Below are 20873 nucleotides of genomic sequence, written 5' to 3'. Positions count from 1 at the left end.
AGCCGTGTTTGTGTATGCTTTTCCCCCCTTCACCATAATAGAAATGGACCCTAACCCTAACCCCAATTATATAGTTTTATCCGTTTATTTTCAGATTCAACCCCAGCAGTCACGAACGACTCTTACAACATTTTTACATATAATGTATAACTTCATGTTAGAGTTTTTTAATTTCATAATACCAACCAGCGTATCACAGTTTAACCTTACCTTATACTTCTTGTTTTACAACCTCTAAAATACACTCTTTGAGCCGTGTTTGCGCATGCTTTTTCCCCCTTCACCATAATAGAAATGGCTAGTACTTTCCCCCCGGCGGTTTTACCCATACTAAACCACTCCCTCCGATCACGTCATTCAATCTCATTATTATTCACTCAATCTAGGGGGCGTGCACCGGATCCGGAAGTTAACCAAACAATTAGCATTTGAACCCGGGTCAGCCATGATATCTGCAAAAACAGGTAGGAACACCACCTACACATCATCCATCTTCATTAAGGGGTCATTAATCTTCATTAAATGACATCAGGAAGTCATTAAGGGTCATTCATCTTCATTATATAACACCTGGAAGTCATTAAAGGTCATTCATCTTCATTAAACGACATCCGGAAGTCATTAAAGGTCATTCATCTTCATTATACGACATCAGGAAGTCATTAAAGGTCATTAACCCTCATTAAATGACATCTGGAAGTCATTCAAGGTCATTAATCTTCGTTAAATGACATCTGGAAGTCATTAAGGGTCATTAATCCTCATTAAATGACATCAGGAAGTCATTAAGGATCATTAATCTTCATTAAATGACATCAGGAAGTCATTAAGGGTCATTAATCTTCATTAAATGTCATCAGGAAGTCATTAAAGGTCATTAACCCTCATTAAATGACATCTGGAAGTCATTAAGGGTCATTAAGCTTCATTAGGGAGGGGTCATGACCCATACATGACCCCCCTAATCTAATTAAGAATGTCATCCATCAAATTTTGACAGAAGCCGCCTTGTAATATTCTCTCTAATAACATTACAACATTAACATTAACAACATTAGGCTTCAAATACAACTTAAAATTTTAAATTCCCCGTCAACACAATGGAGTCCCGTTATTCGCGGGGAATAGGAAACAGGCCACCCCGCGAATAGCAAAAACCCACATCTAATTGACTCTCATTGTAATGCATCTGAAAAATTGTCTCTTCCTCACACCCATTAAAAAAAAAAAAAAAAGCTGTTAATATACAAATCAGCGGATACCAAGCGAGGCATGTACGGGTCTTGTTCTCCTTCACCATAAGTGAGGCATGGTCAGTGGCGGAGCCAGGACTTTTTCAGTGGGGTGCCGAGTGACAAAATAACTCATTAAGGGATGGCAAAAAGATGACACGTGTGCACGCATTCACATGCTTGTATGCAGAGGCACGTCCGTACACAAATGTGCATGCATGCGCCTGTAAACTCACAACAGAGATTGTCAGAGTTGCCTTGAGAAGTCATTGTTTATACCATCCGCAATCAGGGTTCCATGAGTACACACATACTATCTTACCCAACATACTCATAATGCAAGCAAGAACAATTGAAGTAAAAGGCAACATTTAACTGAGCAATACTAGATAATGCCTTTTAATTTACTATTCTTCGCTTTTGTCACTTCTATTCCATGCACTAATTCGCTTTCTAACAGCCAATCAGAATGATCAATTGTCTATGACGGGCGAAGCCATTATGACAACTACCAATTGCCGATTACGTAATTACATTGCATTACGTATTACTGTATATTCATTAAATTAGTTTTTTTCTTTCTGATTTGGCTGACTCGGGCTAACAGTCTGAAATTTTGTTCTTAAACTAGAACAGAAAAGAAAGCATTTGTCATTGTGTGGTCCAGTAACAAAGTTGAGTGCAACTCTAAATTAGCATTTGAAGATTTAAAAAACAAAAAAAACAAAACAGGAGTACAAAAATAAACAAAGAATAATCTATAGTATCCATCCATCAATTCTCTACACTACTTATCCTCACAAGGGCTGTGGGGGTGCTGTCTTTGGGTGAGAGGTGGGGTACATCGCCAGCACGGCAGAACCATTCACACTCTCATTCACACGTATGGACAATTTAGAGTTTCTAATAATCCTACCATGCATGTTTTTGGAATGTGAAAGAAAACCTGAGTACCCGTAATGAAACCCACACATGTACAAAGAGAACATGAAAACTCCAAACTGACACAGGAAGGCCAGATTTAAACCCACGACGCGCTAATCAGGCTAATCCGTTGCCCACCATTCTATATTTTAGGGCGCGGAAACAGCAATAAGACACAGGTAATATGTACAGTAGCAGTGGAGTCACAAATGTTTCAATGTGCAAAGTAGCAGCTGTATGGAATGAGTGTAGGTGTTATTTAAAGTTCCGTCCAGTAAATGAACCTTCTTTGATTTTAGCAAATGGCTGGAATGAAACAAAGAATGAAAAATTTTAAGGGGTCTGAATACTTTCCGTACCAACTATATATCCCCCATCAGGCCACCCTCGCTCGCATCTTGCTAGTACCGTTTCCATCTCAGACTGCCCGATGCACTGGCGCACTATGTCCTAAGTCGGAGCGCCTAGTTTGGCACTCCGTTTTGGTGGACTCCGAATTTCCGAACAGTAAATTCGAGCAACACACTGAATTTCTGAACGGGCAGAGTGAACCAGCGTGTGCTCAGAGCGTATTTCCGAACGCACACAGCCGCCCATTGTCACCTAATGTAAAATACAAAGTGTTTCTGGACTTTTAGCTTCTCTGGCTCTTAGTTGCAAAACCGTGCTCAAATGAATCTCTTAACGGCTCTGACAGTCTCTTTGAATGGGGGTCCGATAGTTAAGTCTAAGAGGCCCAATCAAAACCGGCATTGGCCCCAATTTGAAACAATATTTAAAAGCCGTAATTATATATGTAGGCCTAACTACGGATCAAATAGTGAAGCGTTTTTTTTTTATCAGTGGCCAAAATGTATGCAAGTACAGAGCAGGCAATGCATCAGTTAATGGGAGCGATCGAATGTACACAGTGGAGGTAAAAAGAGCCCATATGCACAATTTAAGTGGATAATGTATCTGCGAGGGGGCGCAAGCCACTGTGCCGATCCCAAGCCCGGATAAACATAGAGGGTTGAGTCAGGAAGGGCATCCGACGTAAAACTTTGGCCAAACCAAACATGCGAATATATAATATATAATATATAATATATGACTTCCATACCGGATCGGTAGTGCCCGGGTTAACAACGACCGCCATCGGTGCTGTTGACCTACAGGGTGCTGGTGGAAATTGGACTACTGTTGGTCAAGGAAGGAGAGGAGGAAGGTGTGTTCGTAGGAAGAAAGAAGTAGGAACACCACGAGTCTAGGACTTAGAGTAGGGACTTTGAATGTTGGAAGTATGACAAGAAAAGGTAGAGAGCTGGTTGACATGATGAGGAGGAAGTTGGACATACTGTGTATTCAGGAGACCAGGTGGAAAGAGAGCAAAGCTAGAAGTTTAGGAGCTGGTTTTAAATTGTTCTATCATGGTTTAAAAAGGAAGAGAAATGGAGTACAAGTTATCGTGAAGGAGGAGTTTGTTAAGAACATCCTGGAGGTAAAAAGAGTGTCAGATAGGGTGATGAGCCTGAAGTTAGGAATCGAAGGTGTGATGATCAATGTTAGTGGGTATGCGCCACAGGAAGGATGTGAGCTGGAGGAGAAGGAGAACTTTTGGTTGGAACTTGATGAAATGATGCAGAGCATCCCTAGAAGTGAGAGAGTTGTCATTGGTGTAGACTTCAATGGACATGTTGGTGCAGGAAACAGAGGAGATGAGGAGGTAATGGGCAGGTTTGGTATCCAGGAGAGGAACGCAGAAGGACAGCTGGTGGTTGATTTTGCAAAAAGGATGGAAATGGCTGTTGTGAATACTTTCTTCCAGAAGAGGCAGGAACATAGGGTGACCTACAAGAGTGGGGGTAGAAGTACACAGGTAGACTACATCTTGTGTAGACGGTGTAATTTGAAGGAGAACAGCGACTGCAAAGTAGTGGTAGGTGAGAGTGTAGCCAGACAGCATAGGATGGTTGTGTGTAGGATGACTCTGGTGGTGAGGAAGACAAAGAGGGCAAAGGCAGAGCCGAGGACGAAATGGTGGAAGCTGAAAAAGGAAGAGTGTTGTATGACTTTCAGGAAGGAGTTAAGAAAGGCTCTGCATGGTCAGGATGTGCTCCCAGATGACTGGACAGCTACAGCAAATGTGATCAGGCAGACAGGTAGGACAGTCCTTGGTGTGTCATCTGGAAGGAAAGGAGATAAGGAGACTTGGTGGAGGAATGAGGAGGTGCAGAGGTGGATACAGAGAAAGAGATTAGCTAAGAAGAAGTGGGACACTGAGAGGACTGAAGAAAGTAGACAGGAATACAGGGAAATACGGCGTAAGGTGAAAGTAGAAGTGGAAAAGGCCAAACAAGGGGCCGACGATGGCTTGTATGCTAGGTTGGACAGTAAGGAGGGAGAGACTGATCTATACAGGTTGGCAAGGCAAAGAGATAGAGATGGGAAGGATGTGCAGGAGGTTAGGGTAATCAAGGATAGGGATGGAAAAGTGTTGACAGATGCCAGTGGTGTGATGGGAAGATGGAAAGAGTACTTTGAAGAGTTGATGAATGAGGAAAATGAGAGAGAACGAAGAGTAAAAGGGGTGACTGTTGTGGATCAGGAAGTAGCAAAGATTAGTAAGGATGAAGTGAGAAGGGCATTGGAGAGGATGAAGAGTGGAAAGGCACTTGGTCCTGATGATATACCTGTGGAGGTATGGAAGTGTCTCGGAGAGGTAGCAGTAGAATTTCTGACTGGGTTGTTCAACAGGATCTTAGATAGTGAGAAAATGCCTGAGGAATGGAGGAGAAGTACGCTGGTGCGGCGGTGCCCATTTTTAAGAACAAGGGAGACGTGCAGAATTGTGGCAACTACAGAGGAATAAAGCTGATAAGCCACACAATGAAACGATGGGAAAGAGTAGTGGAAGCTAGACTGAGGGCAGAGGTGAACATTTGTGAGCAGCAGTATGGTTTCATGCCAAAAAAAAAAAAAGTACAACAGATGCAGTATTTGCTTTGAGGATGTTGATTGAGAAATACAGAGATGGTCAGAAGGAGCTGCATTGTGTCTTTGTAGACCTGGAGAAAGCTTATGACAGGGTGCCCAGAGAGGAACTGTAGTTTTGTATGAAAAAGTCTGGAGTGGCAGAGAAGTATGTTCAAGTGGTGCAGGACATGTATGCGGACTGTAAGACAGTGATGAGGTGTGCTGTAGGTGTGATGGAGGAGAGCTGAATTTCCACCTGCCAGCTGACATCCTGGAGCTTTTCATCCCGGATGAACTTCTCCAGCACATCGTTCATCATACCAACCTCTACGCAAATCAGTCCATGCAGAAGCAGACTGACAAAAACTGTTGCGCACGTGTAAATAGTTTGCAAAGAGTTTTCCAAATTGTTTGTTCGGATTGCTACTGTTGCATGTAAATAAACTGTTATTTTGCAATCAAAAAACATTTTTTATTGTTGGGGTAGTGTTTTATAGAAGTTTAGGTGTTTGTAGAATCCCTCATGCAAAAAAAAAAAAGTGCCAAATTCACTAGAGTGCATGAAATAACATCGTTTCACAAAAAGCTTGATTTCTCCGTATTTTGGAAGAAAATAGAGGATTTGGGTGAAACGAAGGTGTTTTCTATTGTTGATTACTAAAGATCCGAATAAGGTAGAAACAAACTTTTTTTTTAGATGAAAGATGAGACTTCAATCTTTCATTTGGTAGTATCCGCGTTTCCATAGTCCTCACACAACATTTTCTGTGGAGCTTGAAAGATCGGTAAAATTCTGTAAATCAGCTGGCAGTAGAGGGGTTACCTTTTCCGAAAATGGCTGGCAGTCAAAGAGTTAAGTGGACAAACTCAAACTACTGAATATTACGTATTAACAAAGCAAGAACGTGCTGATGCCATCTCATTTATATATCGCTGGCGTCACCTCCATAATAATCACTTTTCAATTGACACCAAAAACTGCATGATTGTTCAACCATTAACATTGCATCATCAAAGAGAGGAAACAATTTTCAAAACCTTAGATGAGTCAATAATTTGCTAAATTCAACACCCACACGTGTGCGTATGTTTGTGAATAGAATAAATGTGAAATTTACCAAATTGTGACATAGGAGGTTTCAGCCCAACACAATATGGACAATATAAAATTTGTAAATGGTGTCGTGGTTGGGCCAGCATCGGTGAACTTCGTGTGGCGCGTGGTGGCCGTGGGCCTCTGTAAATGTCGGACCCTGGCTTGGCACTCACCTCCAAATCAAAGTCACAAGATTCAGTCTGGCATGTTAGAAAGGGTAACATGGGCTGACCCATCTTTGCCATACGAGAGATCAACTTGGCCTTAGTGGCGTCTGTAGTCTGAATTTGGACAAAGATTGCACATTATTTTATTGATATTACTGCAGAAACTGACATAATGTGTTGTCACAATTAGTATCTCATTACTTGAGAAAGCAATCATCAGGTATTACTTACTGTGATCTGTTCACTGAGGGAATTTGACTTTGTGCGCAGAGGTGTGTCCCTATGGGGGGGAAAAAAGCCTAATGTAAAAAGGTTTGCTAGATAATATACGATAAGCCTTACCCTGCTTTGCCTTGATCCATTTCAGTTGTTTGTACTGGTGGCTCTGAGGTCAAATTCTCAACACTCGGGGCAGGGGAAAGAGTACCAGAATCTCTGGAACTGGCACTGGCCTGATCAGAGCCACAGTCCTTGGAGATTTTCACCTATAACACATGACTACAACTGAAAAGAATGTCTTGTTTACTACATAAATTATCTCCAGATCATTACTACTGGTTTAATCAAAATTATTAATACAATAAATGTAATATCTGTTACCAAAAATACTGCTTAAAGGTTAATCGATTGGACTTACAGTATTCCTGCCATTTTTACCGAAAATGGTACATCAAAAGTAAATTGGAAGTTGTTCTTGTACCATTTGGAGTATCAGCATAGTTTTGGTCTCTTTTTGAAGATAATTATTTGAATTTTTCTCCCAAACAGTCAGAATCTGTATAAGTTCTAACTGTTCTACTGGCACTGTGTGTGTAATGGAAGTATGAATTTAAAAAAAAGTCAAATTTTATGTTCGTCTATTTTTTACAAAATCTGCCTTGAAAATGAATGCAGAATGGTGATTACGACTTGAAAACACTGCAGTTCCCTAATTCCAGTTCAAATTTAACAATAATACGACAGAAAATTTTGACATAGGATTTTCCAAAACAGTGGTCTATCCAAACAAAAGCGTGCCATTTGGGTGGCCCTTGAAAGCCCAGGTCAAGTCTGATAAAAATTCATTTTAATTTGTCACTGTTCGATTCTAGCCATAGTTGAGAGACTACATCCACATTTAGACATCATTTTGACATGAAATCGAAGCAGACGTAACGAGATATGCCCCTTTATGACGCGGGATGACACGCTTTGATCTTCTGTGTTATGAAGCCAGCACAGCTGGCTTTCAAAAAAAAAAAAAAAAAAAAACGCAAGAAAGACCTCGACGTATTCAGAATCTCATTGGCTGTTCAATATGTCAATCACCATGAAACCGCTGTGACTGTGACTGACTCCCTAGTACGAAGCGTCATACTAGGGAGGACCATTTACGCACAATGTCATTGGCCATGACAAAGTAAAACGAGGGGATTAGACCACATAAGGTGCCAATCACTCCACACGACGTGATTCCCCCTGCATTTTTTCCCCTTCTAGATTAGTTGCAAAGTGCTAGCTATGAATGCTAGCTCAAACGAGCACAAGAATGGGTGAATCATGTGCCCATGTGGAAGGTTGCAGCAACCAAAAACGTGACTTTATAACATTGGAGGGTTTACACCTAGGGTGTTTGACTTCAAAAAATGAGTTAGTTTTGAGGATCTGATTGGCTTTTCAAAACGACCAACGCCGAGAGGCTTCGCTGTTACTGGCTCAAGTGACGACGGAGGTTTGGAAGGAGGACCTTTTGACGCACAAAGACAGCCATTGGGTTGCGTGGATCTTGTGACCGATAAAACATCATTCTATTGGACCAAACAAGGTGTCATTTAGAAGCATACATGCAGGCAATGTGGAGCTGCAAGTCAACCTGGTTCGATGTTGTGCACATTTTGGAACTTGGACGCATCTAGTAGCAGCCAATAACGTATATAGCTTATGGATTAAAGGGCCAGTGTGGAAGAAACATTTTCCTGGATTAATTTGATGGGACCCATTTAGATGTTTGAGGACCAGTTTGGACAGAGTTGCAGATGTTGGAAATGGAGACCAGAAAGGGTGAGTTGCACCTGTTTTCTTTCTTTCTTTCTTTTTTTGGATCTACAATTGTCTGGCTTAAATGCTCACTGAGTCTGCAGATATGATTGTATCTTAACAAGTTGGGCACCGTTCAAATCTCCAGAAGCTCAGCTTTCAAATGATTTATAACATGTCCGGGCAAGTACCCAGATGGCGACTGCATTTTCCCCCCCCCGAGATCGTTAAGGGGTTATAAGTGGCAGAATATTCTATTGGCAAATTGAGATTGATTAGAAGCAAAATGTACAGGTGCTCACCCGTTTTAGTGCTGCTTCAAAAATGACAGTGCTGTTAGCTGGGACACAGTCAGGGACTCCTTGTGATCCATAAGCAAGGTTCGGTGGGACAACAATAAGACGACAGCCAGCCTTCTTCATCCCGAGCACCCCCTTCTCCCATCCCTACTCACCAAACAAGAATACAAGCACATTAAGTGTTTCAAACAAGACAACAGTCAGGCTTTCCACCAGCGTTTCAATAGCCCGGCGACGTTCCAGGCTTTTCCATACCCTTGACCATGCAAGATCAACAAATATAGCGGTTGAGTAGTTTTTATTTTATTTTTTTTACTGGTAATAAAAAAGTCCAGAAACTTTTTTGTTGAGGCATTTATAATTATTGTAGACTCTTGAAGTTGTAGTATCATATCATGTTATAGGGCTGTGCATTTATCCATCCATCCATTTTCTTGACCGCTTATTCCTCACAAGGGTCGCAGGGGTGCTGGAGCCTATCTCATCAGGCTTTGGACAGTAGGCGGGGTACACCCTGGACTGGTTGCCAGCCAATCGCAGGGCACACAGAGACGGACAACCATCCACATTCACAAGCACCCTTAGGGACAATTCGGAGCGCCCAATTAACCTGCCATGCATGTCTTTGGAATGTGGGAGGAGACCGGAGTACCCGGAGAAGATTCACGCGAGCACGGGGAAAACATGCAAACTCCACCCAGGATGACCGAAGCCTGGACTCGATCCCGAGTCCTTAGAACTGGGAGGCGGACGTGCTAACCTGTTAACCACCGTGCCGCCGCTGTGCATTTAATCGAAATTAAATTACAATTTCAATGATTACACTCCACAATTCCAATATCAGCATAATCGTCAAAAAAAGAAAAAAAAAAAAGAAAAGATTATTAATACTAATTTTGAGTTGTTTAGATTTATACATTTGCACCTTTTTTTAAATTTATAAAATAACTAATTTAATAAATTTTGATTTGTCCAAAAATTAGTGTTTCAAAGAATTTTGGCTTTTTTACATTTAAACATTTTCTTGTTTTGTACCAAAAAATAAATAATTGTCCTAATAGTGATTTCAATTATTACCAAAATAAGCATGATTGATATTTTCTTCAGAATTGAGCAGCCCTAGTATAACTGTACATTTGATGAGATGACAGGCCAAGTTTCTCAACTGTGGGCATATGAAGCCCTTTGAGACTCTTGTGTGATTAACGCTTTTACTGCCACACATTATCAACAAAACACCCTCCCCACATTGCCAGGCGATGTCGAGCATTTTAACTCAAAAGATACATTTTCCCCACAACAGTGACTTTGACACTAATATTTTTTTTGTTTAATGACGCTCTGTGAATTAGGGTTGATGTGACAAGGGCTTTGATCATTCACAACATTCTTGAAAACGTTTTATTTCATCATGTTTCATTATAATTTCATACATCGGCAGCCCATTGAATACAATGCTGCCATCTGCTGGCCATAGTTAGCGGCTGTTTTTGATTCCACAACCCATTGACCAGGCAGCGCACTTAGACGTTGCGCTGCCCATTGATATAAAAAATAAATAAATAAATGTAGTTGAGTCGTTTAACGTTTATAGCGGCACACGTTGTGATTTTACTAATCGTTATTAAACGTTTCTGGCGGTTAAAGAGTTAAGGGCTATATAAATAAACTTGATGTGACTTGTTACAGCTGACTTTTTTTTAAATGCAATCCTTCAGAATGCTTATGGACCCTCTTGCATGGGTTGATCATCGAATCTGTGAGGGATGATCTGTGATGTTGAAGGAGTAGGGAAGTCAGAACACCAGAGTTGGTGGAAATCGTTCCTCATGAATTGTGTGCACAGTTCCCAAAAGTCTGAAGCATTCCATACATTTCTGTGGCATTTTTTCCAAGTTTAACACAAAATTTTATTGTGTATTGTTCTTCCAAAGTGTCCTCTCAACCGGACTGCATTTTTGAAAAACGTCAGCTATGACGAGTAGAGTTTAGTAGCGTGTGTTCCCTTTCAACCTAGAAAGATAAGACTGGGTCAGTCATCTCATCAGATATACAGTTACAATTTCACGAATCTACGAGAATTATAAATGCTTCTACAAAAGAAAGCCTGGAAACCAATTCAAGGCACCTCGTACGTGATAAACTACAGTCATATCGAACATCGAGCTATTCTTGCGACACGCTTACTAAGAAAGGCAATACAGTTTGTGTAGATGGGGGGGAATCTCTGCTGGAGCCAACCGACTTTTTTTTTATTGCATTTCAGTGGGCATCGGTTATACATTGGTATGTGCTGTGCTATGGCAAGGGTATGACTAGGGGTGTTAAAAAAAAAATCGATTCGGCGATATATCGCGATACTACATCGCGCGATTCTCGAATCGATTCAATAATAGGCAAAATCGATTTTTTTTTTTTTTTTTTTTTTTTTTTAGGATTCACACCTTAAGCATGGAAGAATGTTATATGAACGGAACATTAAGCCTTAATATTTTATTTTAATGCTGTTTAAACATGAAACAGATTACAACCTCTATAAGACTGAAATTTCAGATAAATAAATAATACATTTTCATATAAATCTTACACTCTACAAGCTTACTGATTAGTATTTTCTAAATTTGAATGAAAAAAATCGCAACAATCGACTTAGAAATTCGTATCGGGATTAATCGGTATCGAACGAATCGTGACCTGTGAATCGTGATACGAATCGAATCGTCAGGTACGAGGCAATTCACACCCCTAGGTATGACTGTACAGTAATATACAAGTTGTTTAAATAAATATAGTTCTCCATCTTCTTATTCAATTGGAGATTGTATTGTTCTTTTTAAGCTCGCTGACTGACCCCAAAAATTCTGACTGTATAAACTAAATTTAAATAAATAAACAACTACCGGTAAATAACCGTAGATAAAGTTATTTTAATAGATATATTGCTATAATTGCTATAACTTGCTGATCGGCACCTCTAAAATTCACTTTGTGCCCAGTCAATTGTCGTTGCAACACTGAAAGAAAACAGGTTATCATCTTACTTGAATTACTTTTCCAGCTCCAATTTTCAGCCGTAACAACTTGTCTTTATTTTGGTTGGAGTCAAACATCTGAAATGAAATGTTAAACTTAATTGTTTATATTTGTTCAGCAAACCCCACCAGTACTAAACAGAAATGTCTGTTAGGCTTTAATATATAACCTGTCCAATAGTGTGGTTCTGCAAGATCCAGCCTCTGTAGGCCACCTCCAAAGAGTCCCCGTATTGTACTGTTTGGCCTTCCCCAAGACTTAGATCCTGAGTCAGCACTGCATCTAAAACGTTGCAGCTGTTTGCCTTTGCCAAACACACCTAATGGGAAGAAATTACATACGATGAGCAAAACATTTAACACACAGTATATACTTCTTTTAAAAATAAAAATAAAAAAAAACTTTTGTAATGTTGGTTCAACCTAAATGGATTTTAATAGAGCTTGAACATTTTCTGCTTAATACTGGGCTATACACTAACTTTTGCCAATGTTGAAGGTAAATATACCCGCAGATGCGCCACAGTTGTTGATATTTATTTATTTATTTAATAATAATAATAATAATAATAATAATATTATTATAAAACTGAAGGTTTATAATAATAAACTTAGTTTTGTGTGAACACCATAGGTGTAACCTGAACTGTTTTTGGAATTATGTTCCTATCTGCTTCAGAAGCTGAGATAACTATTTAGTAGCCATTGAATTTGACAATATTGTTGAATTTCCAGGAAAACTTGGTTTTCGGTGGTGACGTTTATCGGTTTTATAGGCGTGTTTTGGCAGCCACTTTAAAGCTTCCTTATACTTTTGCGTCAGGCTCACGCGGAGACGTTACGGCGGAGCTCCGCTCGTGTGTTTGCCTTCAAACTTGTGCGCAATACACATCACAATACATATCAGTGTCTGCACAATAGTTTCACTCCAAAGTTGGGGTATCGCTACAGCTGGGACGCCACAGAGTGGAGATTCCTCTGCATTTTATGACGAATTCAGGAAGGTCAATTAAATTCAGGAACACGAAACAAAGCCGCGGGGAGAGTAGGCTCATCACCGTGGCAATTATGTAATGTCAATTTGCACCGGTGTTGGCCGTAAAATCGTCAAAACACAACAACCACATGCTTAGCAAACAGTTTGTTTTTTGTTTTTTTTCCGCCTCTCGTCCCACACACATATCCACATGTACAGTCGTGGTCTCCAGGCAGGAAGTGGATTTGCGCCGCCAAACACAGTTGCATGGAAACTATCTAGGTGGGGGGCGGTTAGAGAGAAAAAAAAAAAAAAGCAGAGTACCCCATCAAATGGACCAATCACGAGCGAGCTACGTCCGGGCATCTACGGCGTTCAAGGATTGGTTACGTGTGCACCTGGCCACAAAATTCATTGCTCGCATAGATCATGTGATCTACACCGGTCATTAACGCAAGAGCAAACGCAGTAGCATAAATCATGCTTTAGGCCTTAATGGATTAATTAACTCTGAAGTGCAGACAGATCTTTATATATTATATAGTACATATATCGTCATTTGCTACTGCACTGCAATGAGATTAATGACAAACGGAGAACGTGAAACAGGAAACAGAAATACAGAGCAGCCCAAATTAAATACATGGCTTTCAAAACAAGATATAATTAAACATCACCCACTAAACAGCTTGAGGAATTCTTAACATGGTAGATTGGTAGATGGAGCTAAATTACTTGAAACACTATTGTATTGAATTGAATTCTTCACTGTATTCCTTGGGGAAAAAAAGCTGTACAATCGCATATTTTGATCGGAACTTTTTTTTCCCCTGTCCACTGGATTATTTGTTTCATTTTATTTATCAAATTTTTGAAATTCATTTTATTGTGTGCTCTATGCAAAACGACTTTTGAGTAAATATATAATTACTATTAATTTCAAGCAATTTTAACAAAATTTGCTATAATTGGGATGTATAGGTCTTTAAAAAATATATCTGTCTTTTTTTAAAAAAAATATTATATATCATAAGTACTACAGGTATCGGCACTTAGTATCAGGATTGGTGAGTACTGAAGATTTGAGTATCGGTAGAAAAAAAAGGTGGTATTGAACATCCCTAATTAAAATGTAATAACCTTCACTTAAATAACTGATATACTGAGATTATCATCTTTTATCCTGATAAAATAATCTAAAAACCGATGTGGTGCTCTGAAAGGCAATATTGAGTTTAATTGAGATATTACTCGAGTCTCCTCCAATCAATCAATCAATCAATCAATCAATACTTAATTGACCTGATTTACGCTAAAGTGGGTAGGATTTACAAGTGGGAAATGCCAAAACATATAAATAATCTATATAGAAAATACAAGAAAATTCTGATTATAAGTTTTGATGATAATTCTTGGTCTATTTTTCTGCTTGTGACTTTTTGCTACTTACCTCTTTACAGAAGTCAGATGATGATTTCTCTGATTCAAACATTAGGGACCAATTCTGCCTTTGGTCATCATAAAATGTGCAGTAATTGTTGGACTGTACCTGTACACACAAAAAAAAAAGAAATATGATGTTCAGTGTACACAAGATTCCTCAGGTTTTATGATGTGATGTGGTTTATTTCAGCGTGAAAGTGTCGAGATTCAAGCATTTATGATGTACAATTCAAATTACAAGATTTGAGAGATATTTTGGATTTAGATTTGAAAATTATTTTTGTTTGTCACCACTTTTGTTGTTGGCAATTGCGGTACATACATCTATTGTCCAGAGGCTATTTTACACACTTTTTGTGGTAAGTTGAGTTACCAATACCCTCTGGGGTAGATTCACTAATGCGCTGCGTCCACTAATAACGCGAAATTTTGCACCACAACGGCACCCGCAGTCTGCGCCCAGTGACCCGCCTATTCACTAAGGATATTGCTAAAATCATATACTGGCGCAAACACGTCTACAAAACTGACAGCTTGGAGCAAATTTGCACCTGATTTACCACACATGGCAATGGATTTGCGCCAAGAACATTGTACAGTAACAGTTGAAGGAAGATGACATTATCAGAAAGCGAGGTTGGACCAAGAGGTGCCGAAGCGTTTTCCTCATTTAGCGCCATTAAGCTGTACAGAACAGAGAGGACGACGACGACGTCATTCATTCATAAATTATTGGTGTGATCGTTTTTAAAAAATAAATTTTCAGAGATTGACGTGGGCTTACAGTATGCATCTGGCACGTAAAAATGATTGTCAAATTCCCCCCCAAGCCCACCGCCATTGCCGATCAGCCCGGGTTACGTCATGTGTCGTAAACCAAACGACCGGAACAAAACTCATGTGCAAAATCACGTAAGTCGGAAGTCCCGCCTCTTCCGTGGCATATACCTCATTAGACGCTGTATATCAGTGAGTCTCATTTGCACTGGAGTGGGCATATTTTGCACCAATTGTATGCAAATTACCTAATTTACATGCGCCCAAATACCGCCGGTGCACCGGGACACAATCTGGTTGGCAGCGCACTTAGTGACGGATTTCCCCATCTGTTTGTGTTTAGTGAATTACGTAGGCGCTCCCGGATTGCTCCATTTTTACCGGTTAGCGCCGCGCAAAGGCTACGCAAACCTTTAGTGAATCTACCCCTCTGTGTTTTGGAGCAAATGTTTTGGGCATGTTTCCTTCTTAAGCGTTTTAATTAAATGTTGTTTTAAGCAAAAAGTAGTGTTTCTTAATTAATTTCTGTTCTGGGGGTATCCTCAAAATAAAACTAACATTCTGACTTCACTAAGTCATTGAGTTAGAGTCAAATGCCCACCATCTGCTGATGTGTTGGCTCCAATGCCGGTGGAAGATGCCCGTCTGACCTGGTAGACCAAAACGTGGTACAATGGTCTGCTGGGAATGTCTGACAGAGTGTCCTGTCAAAAGGAGTTTTCCACATCTGGCAAAATTTCACCCACGAAAGCGGGGACACAGAGTACGAGTGGACCATGTTTCAGCAGCGCATCCTTGACGGTTTTGTTTGATGTTTGATTATTGTACAGAATGTTGCGCCTTTCCCGACCAAATTACTGTGGAGAGGTACCAGATGGATATTGCGGAGAACTTACTTGAGTTAAACGCATATCCATCTGCCTATTGCCAGGTTAACATGTCTGATGCTTGTGACAAAACAACCCGCATCAAAATCGCTAAAGAAATAAGAGTAAAAAAGTGAAACCTTAATAGAAATATATTTGTAGACACCTTGAGTTGAGGTCATCCAAAAATAACTGGTTAGCATCTCTATTTAATTATACCAGGAATGTGCAAACTTTTGATTGATTGATTGATTGATTGATTTGATTTCTTGAACATATAAACATACAAACAAAAAGCAGAGAAACAAAGAATTAAAAAGAAAAAGAAAAGAAAAAAAACCATAAAATCATCCCGGATACAAGCGGTCGAAGTGAGTTTCCTCCGCAGGGTGTCCGGGATCCCTTAGAGATAGGGTGAGAAGCTCGGTCATGAGGGGCTCAGAGTCGAGCCGCTGGTCCTCCGCGTTGAGAGGAGCCAGCTGAGGTGGCTCGGGCATCTGGTTCGGATGCCTCCTGGATGCCTCTCTGGAGTGGTGTTCCAGGCATGTCCCACCGGCGGGAGGCCCCGGGGACCCAGGACACGCTGGAGAGACTATGTCTCTCGGCTGGCCTGGGAACGCCTTGGGATCCCGCTGGAGGAGCTGGTTGAAGTGGCTGGGGAGAGGGAAGTCTGGGCTTCCCTGCTAAAGCTGCTGCCCCAGCGACCCGACCTCGGATAAGCGGAAGAAGATGGATGGATGGATAAAATCATCACTGTTTACATGTTCAAAAGGGAGTAGGAAGAAGTTAAGAACTTATCTAGTCCTACCCCTTTTACATTATATATTTAGACTTATCTCATTATTAATACAATACTCGGTTAATATTTTTAAAAATAAAATATATAAACCTGGTTATGAATACAAGTGCACTTGGACATGCGTGCATTTGCCAGCAACATATGTACATGAAATTCCTAGACGTATAACCATAATACATTTATAAATCATATACTCATACTCATACTCATATATACAATTTTCATTCAAGTAATTTTTTTTGAACTTTGCTTTTAAACAATTTTTTAAACTCAACAAGTGAGTCACATCTTTTCAAGCCAATTCCCAAATTATTCCACAAATTAACACCTTTAACAGATAAACACCTTTGCTTAAAATTTGTTCTTGTTTTGTTTTTTTTGTAGACACTTGTACCACTTATGTCATAAGGACTGTGTCGAATTTCAAACAACGTCTGAAACAAACTTTCATTTACCACAGAACCAATTCATAATTGTAGGTAGATATGTGAAGTTATAATTTATGTTTTTATATACTGTATCCACCATATACTTGGGGAGGTGTGGGACAACTGTTTAGAAAAGCAAAACAATTATATTTCAGTGTCTTGGTGTGGCTAGTGGCCCTATCGAATGATGAATGGTGCAGATGAATGTATTCAAATTCAAACAATACCCAGCCCGAGATAATATGTTGTACACTGTAAAAAAATAAATATATAAATAAAGGCTGGTAGAAATTATGTTTTGCTGGTAACTTTAGAGTGTCAACAGCCACATCGATGATTAAAAAAGATGTTCATTTAGAACTCTAATTGTTTACTATAGTTTGCGTGGCTTTAAAACAACTTATTTTGTGAGCTTCAATGCTTAATCAAAAGCTATTTTTTTCATATTTTCTAATGAGGTTTGGCACCATATACTATAAGTGCTGATAGTTGGGATAAGAAGTTTGAATTACCTTCTGCAGTGCAACAAAATCTGACTAACATATATAAAATATGGATGTATGGGTTACACAGTACACGGTGAATAAATGGCGTACACATGGGCCCCATGACATTAATTTGCTTAGGGCTCCCAAATGGCCCTGACTTGAACCGGATACTTCGGAGTCCCGCCAGAGTCGTGATGTTGTCAGGAGAATAGAGGAAGGATCAAAGAAAAGAAAGATGAAACAAATCCTGCACGAACAAGAAACCACCTACTACCCACAGTGTTATAAAACCAGAATCTTTCACCAACCCCAGAAACATCGATATTCCAACAAATTAGGGAGACCTCAAGAGATCGGAGGACAGACTAAAAAACGAAAGAAAGATAGATGAAACAGAGTGAGATCTACAAACCCCAGCCTCTACCGATTCAGCAAGCAAAATTCTGTTTAATTTCAGTAGATGCTGGTGTGTGGTGGATCTGGCATGCATGAGAACCTCCAACAAAGAGGGGAGACGTCGACCTCGGCCAAACAGGGCAAGCAAGGCCCCCAGGCCACGGCAACACCAGGGAACAACCCCCCACCCAGGCCCCGCAGGGGCCACCGGCCGGAGCGCAAACCCAGGGACCTGGAGCGGCCCCCCACTCCGACACGGACGCGCCACGGCCCGCGTCCCAAGCCCAACACACCAGAACAGGGCACGGCCGGCCCACACAGCACCCCGCCCATGACCCCCCACCCACACCCGTCAGCTCCGTCCCACTTGCTAAAGGAGCCTCGCTTGAATACATTGATTTCTCCTGGGCGTTTTCACATTATTTTGTGTCTCTACGGCGAAAACGCCACAGTTTGTGCCTATTATACAAGTATAGAAGTCCGTGCTTCTGGCGTGTAACCCTGGCCCACCGGAGATACTCAAGCCGGTGTAAACAAACATGACGCTCGCAGCAAAGAACCACACTTCTGAAGTAGGGCTGGGTATTGCCGCCAACCTAACGATACGATACGTATCACGATACAGGGGCCATGATACAATACGTATCGCGATACATATATATCCCACATTTATTTTATTGTATTATTTTTTTTAAAACAAAATATAGGAAAATTGGTACACTGAGACACGTGCCATGTTAACATTTATTTATTTATAAACTTGACATTCTTCCTCTGGTTTCATTTTTCTTAGCAAGACACAGTGTCCAATCACTGTTGAGCTAATTTTTGCATTAATTGAAGGCAATTAACTTCAAAGACACTGCTGGTTTTTATTTTTTAGGTACAATGGAAGCCGCAAAGACAAACGTGAACTGCCGATTTAAAGTTAACGAGCAATATCGATTCTGACATCTGCGTATCGATACGTGTATTGCAATGCAACAATATATTGGCGTATCGATTTTTTGAGAACACCCCTTTTCTGAAGTGAGGAGGAAACCAACTAATTTATTTAGCATGGTGACATAAATATGTCTTTAATTGAACGTGGTATGTTAAAAGTGGAAATGACATTATTTACGTAATTACGTGCAAACATCGCAGTTCAAACGGGATACTCTATTCCGATCGAGCACAAATGACCATGTAAACAAGAGTGATTCTGTCCGCCACACATATAAACGTGTTACCTCGATTGTTTCGCAAACCGGAATTCTGTCCTTAACCCGAATATTGACTGCATGTAAACGTTGTCTGTGACTGACAATCACTCTTTGTGTGATGCCCTTAAATCAATAAAACAAGTCACAGAGAATATGCTGCGATTGGACATTAGCGGGATCAATGAACTCCTTCACAATAAGACAAGGGTGTGGTCAGTGACAAAGGCTCAACTTGCTGAGTGTTTAACCACATCTGGTCCTCTTGAAACCACTCAGTGAAGGGCTATAGAGTTCAATTTGAATGTGGTTGCCCTCTTTTTTTTTTTCTTTTTTCTTTTTTTTTTTAAAGGGAGGGGGTGGTAGTTTATATGTTTGAATTCATGGGTTCTTGTACTGTTGATGTTCTTGCATGAACTTTTTTTTTAAATGGATCGGTTTGTATCAGTAAGAAATCTGATGCCTCTATTTGTTCTTAAGAAAGAGCATAGAGATTGTTAACATTGTGTTCATATTTGAAATGCTGTATTGTATTAATAGTATTACAGCCACCCCTACTGTCAAACTGGGAAACGGTCAGGGCATGCACAGTGGATTAGTGATGAATAATAATAATGCATCAGATTTCTATAGCGCTTTTCTGAACACTCAAAGATGCTTTACAATGGAGACATTATTCATTCACTCACACATTCACACTCTGGTGTGACATAACCTACTTAAGTAGCCACAGCTGCCCTGGAGCAGGCTGACAGAAGTGCGGCTGCCAGTGTGCGCCTGCGGCCCCTCCGACCACCGCCAAACATTCACACCTTTCAGGCACCAGTGTGAGTGGCACTGGAGGCAACGACACATGACTTTTAGGGATAGTGGGGATCGAACAGCCAACCTTCCGGTTACTGGACGACCGTCTCTAGGCCCCGAGCCACGGCCGCCGCTGCGTTGGTAATGGCGGATGGCAAGCAGGTGTTACCAGTCCATGTTATAAAAATTTGAAAAGACTACAAACGTTGTTTATTAATTACAACTCAACATCCATCCATCCATCCATTTTTTTAACCGCTTATTCCTCACAAGTGTCGCGGGGGTGCTGGAGCCTATGCCAGCCGGCTTCGGGCAGTAGGCGGGGTACACCCTGAACTGGTTGCCAGTAGAGATGTAACGATATCCAAATATCAAGATACTATATTATCACAATATGAAGCTCACAATATGATAATTATCACGATATTGTGGGGAGGTTGGCGATATTTAAAAAAGGTCACAATATTGTAAAAAAAAAAAAAAAAAAAAAAAAAGAGCTCATACTAAAGAAAGCACAATATTGTGCTTTTGTACATAACAGCAATACAGTGGAACCTCTACTTTCGAACGTCTCTTCATACGAAATTTTCGAGTTACGAAACGCCTCAACGGGAAAATATTGCCTCTTGTTACGAATGAAATTTCTAGATACGAAAGGTAAAAATACATTACCGAACGCAACATACTTTCGGCTATGGCTATTTCCTACCATAGGTACCTATGAGCGTAAATACTAGATCGGTGTTTGTGCATTGTTCTGGAATCCCATTGGCTAAGAGGAACCTCTACCACAGGTATCTATGAGCGTAGACTAGATCGGTGTTTGTGCATGTTTCTGGCATCCCATTGGCTAAGAGGAACCTCTACCATAGGTATGAGCGTATACTAGATCGGTGTCTATACAGCGTCCTCATCATTCATCCCGCGGCCCATGAGGTTTTCGATAGTTTTTCGTAAATGTATGAACTAACGG

At 40.4% G+C, this 20873-nt stretch overlaps 1 protein-coding gene across 5 annotated transcripts in view; it reads right to left on the bottom strand.

Annotated features, from left to right (window-relative positions):
* Positions 1 to 20873, bottom strand: part of fkbp15b (FKBP prolyl isomerase family member 15b) — a 155282-nt gene that overhangs the window by 125424 nt on the left and 8985 nt on the right. For 4 of the 5 annotated variants that reach the window (XM_077523047.1, XM_077523043.1, XM_077523045.1 and 1 more), the window contains 7 exons: positions 14148 to 14246; positions 11892 to 12041; positions 11731 to 11799; positions 8693 to 8836; positions 6717 to 6859; positions 6606 to 6654; positions 6381 to 6488 (listed from right to left, as the gene is read on the bottom strand). In XM_077523047.1, coding sequence (XP_077379173.1) covers positions 6381 to 6488; positions 6606 to 6654; positions 6717 to 6859; positions 8693 to 8836; positions 11731 to 11799; positions 11892 to 12041; positions 14148 to 14246 — 762 coding nt within the window. Of the gene's footprint in view, positions 1 to 6380; positions 6489 to 6605; positions 6655 to 6716; positions 6860 to 8692; positions 8837 to 11730; positions 11800 to 11891; positions 12042 to 14147; positions 14247 to 15518; positions 16148 to 20873 lie in introns of those variants that run through there. The other variant, XM_077523044.1, reaches the window with a different exon arrangement.

This window comes from Festucalex cinctus, chromosome 5, assembly GCF_051991245.1.
Source record: "Festucalex cinctus isolate MCC-2025b chromosome 5, RoL_Fcin_1.0, whole genome shotgun sequence".
Lineage (NCBI taxonomy): Eukaryota > Metazoa > Chordata > Actinopteri > Syngnathiformes > Syngnathidae > Festucalex > Festucalex cinctus.
Note: the sequence above shows the minus strand (reverse complement) of the source record. Positions and strands in the feature narration are given on the sequence as shown.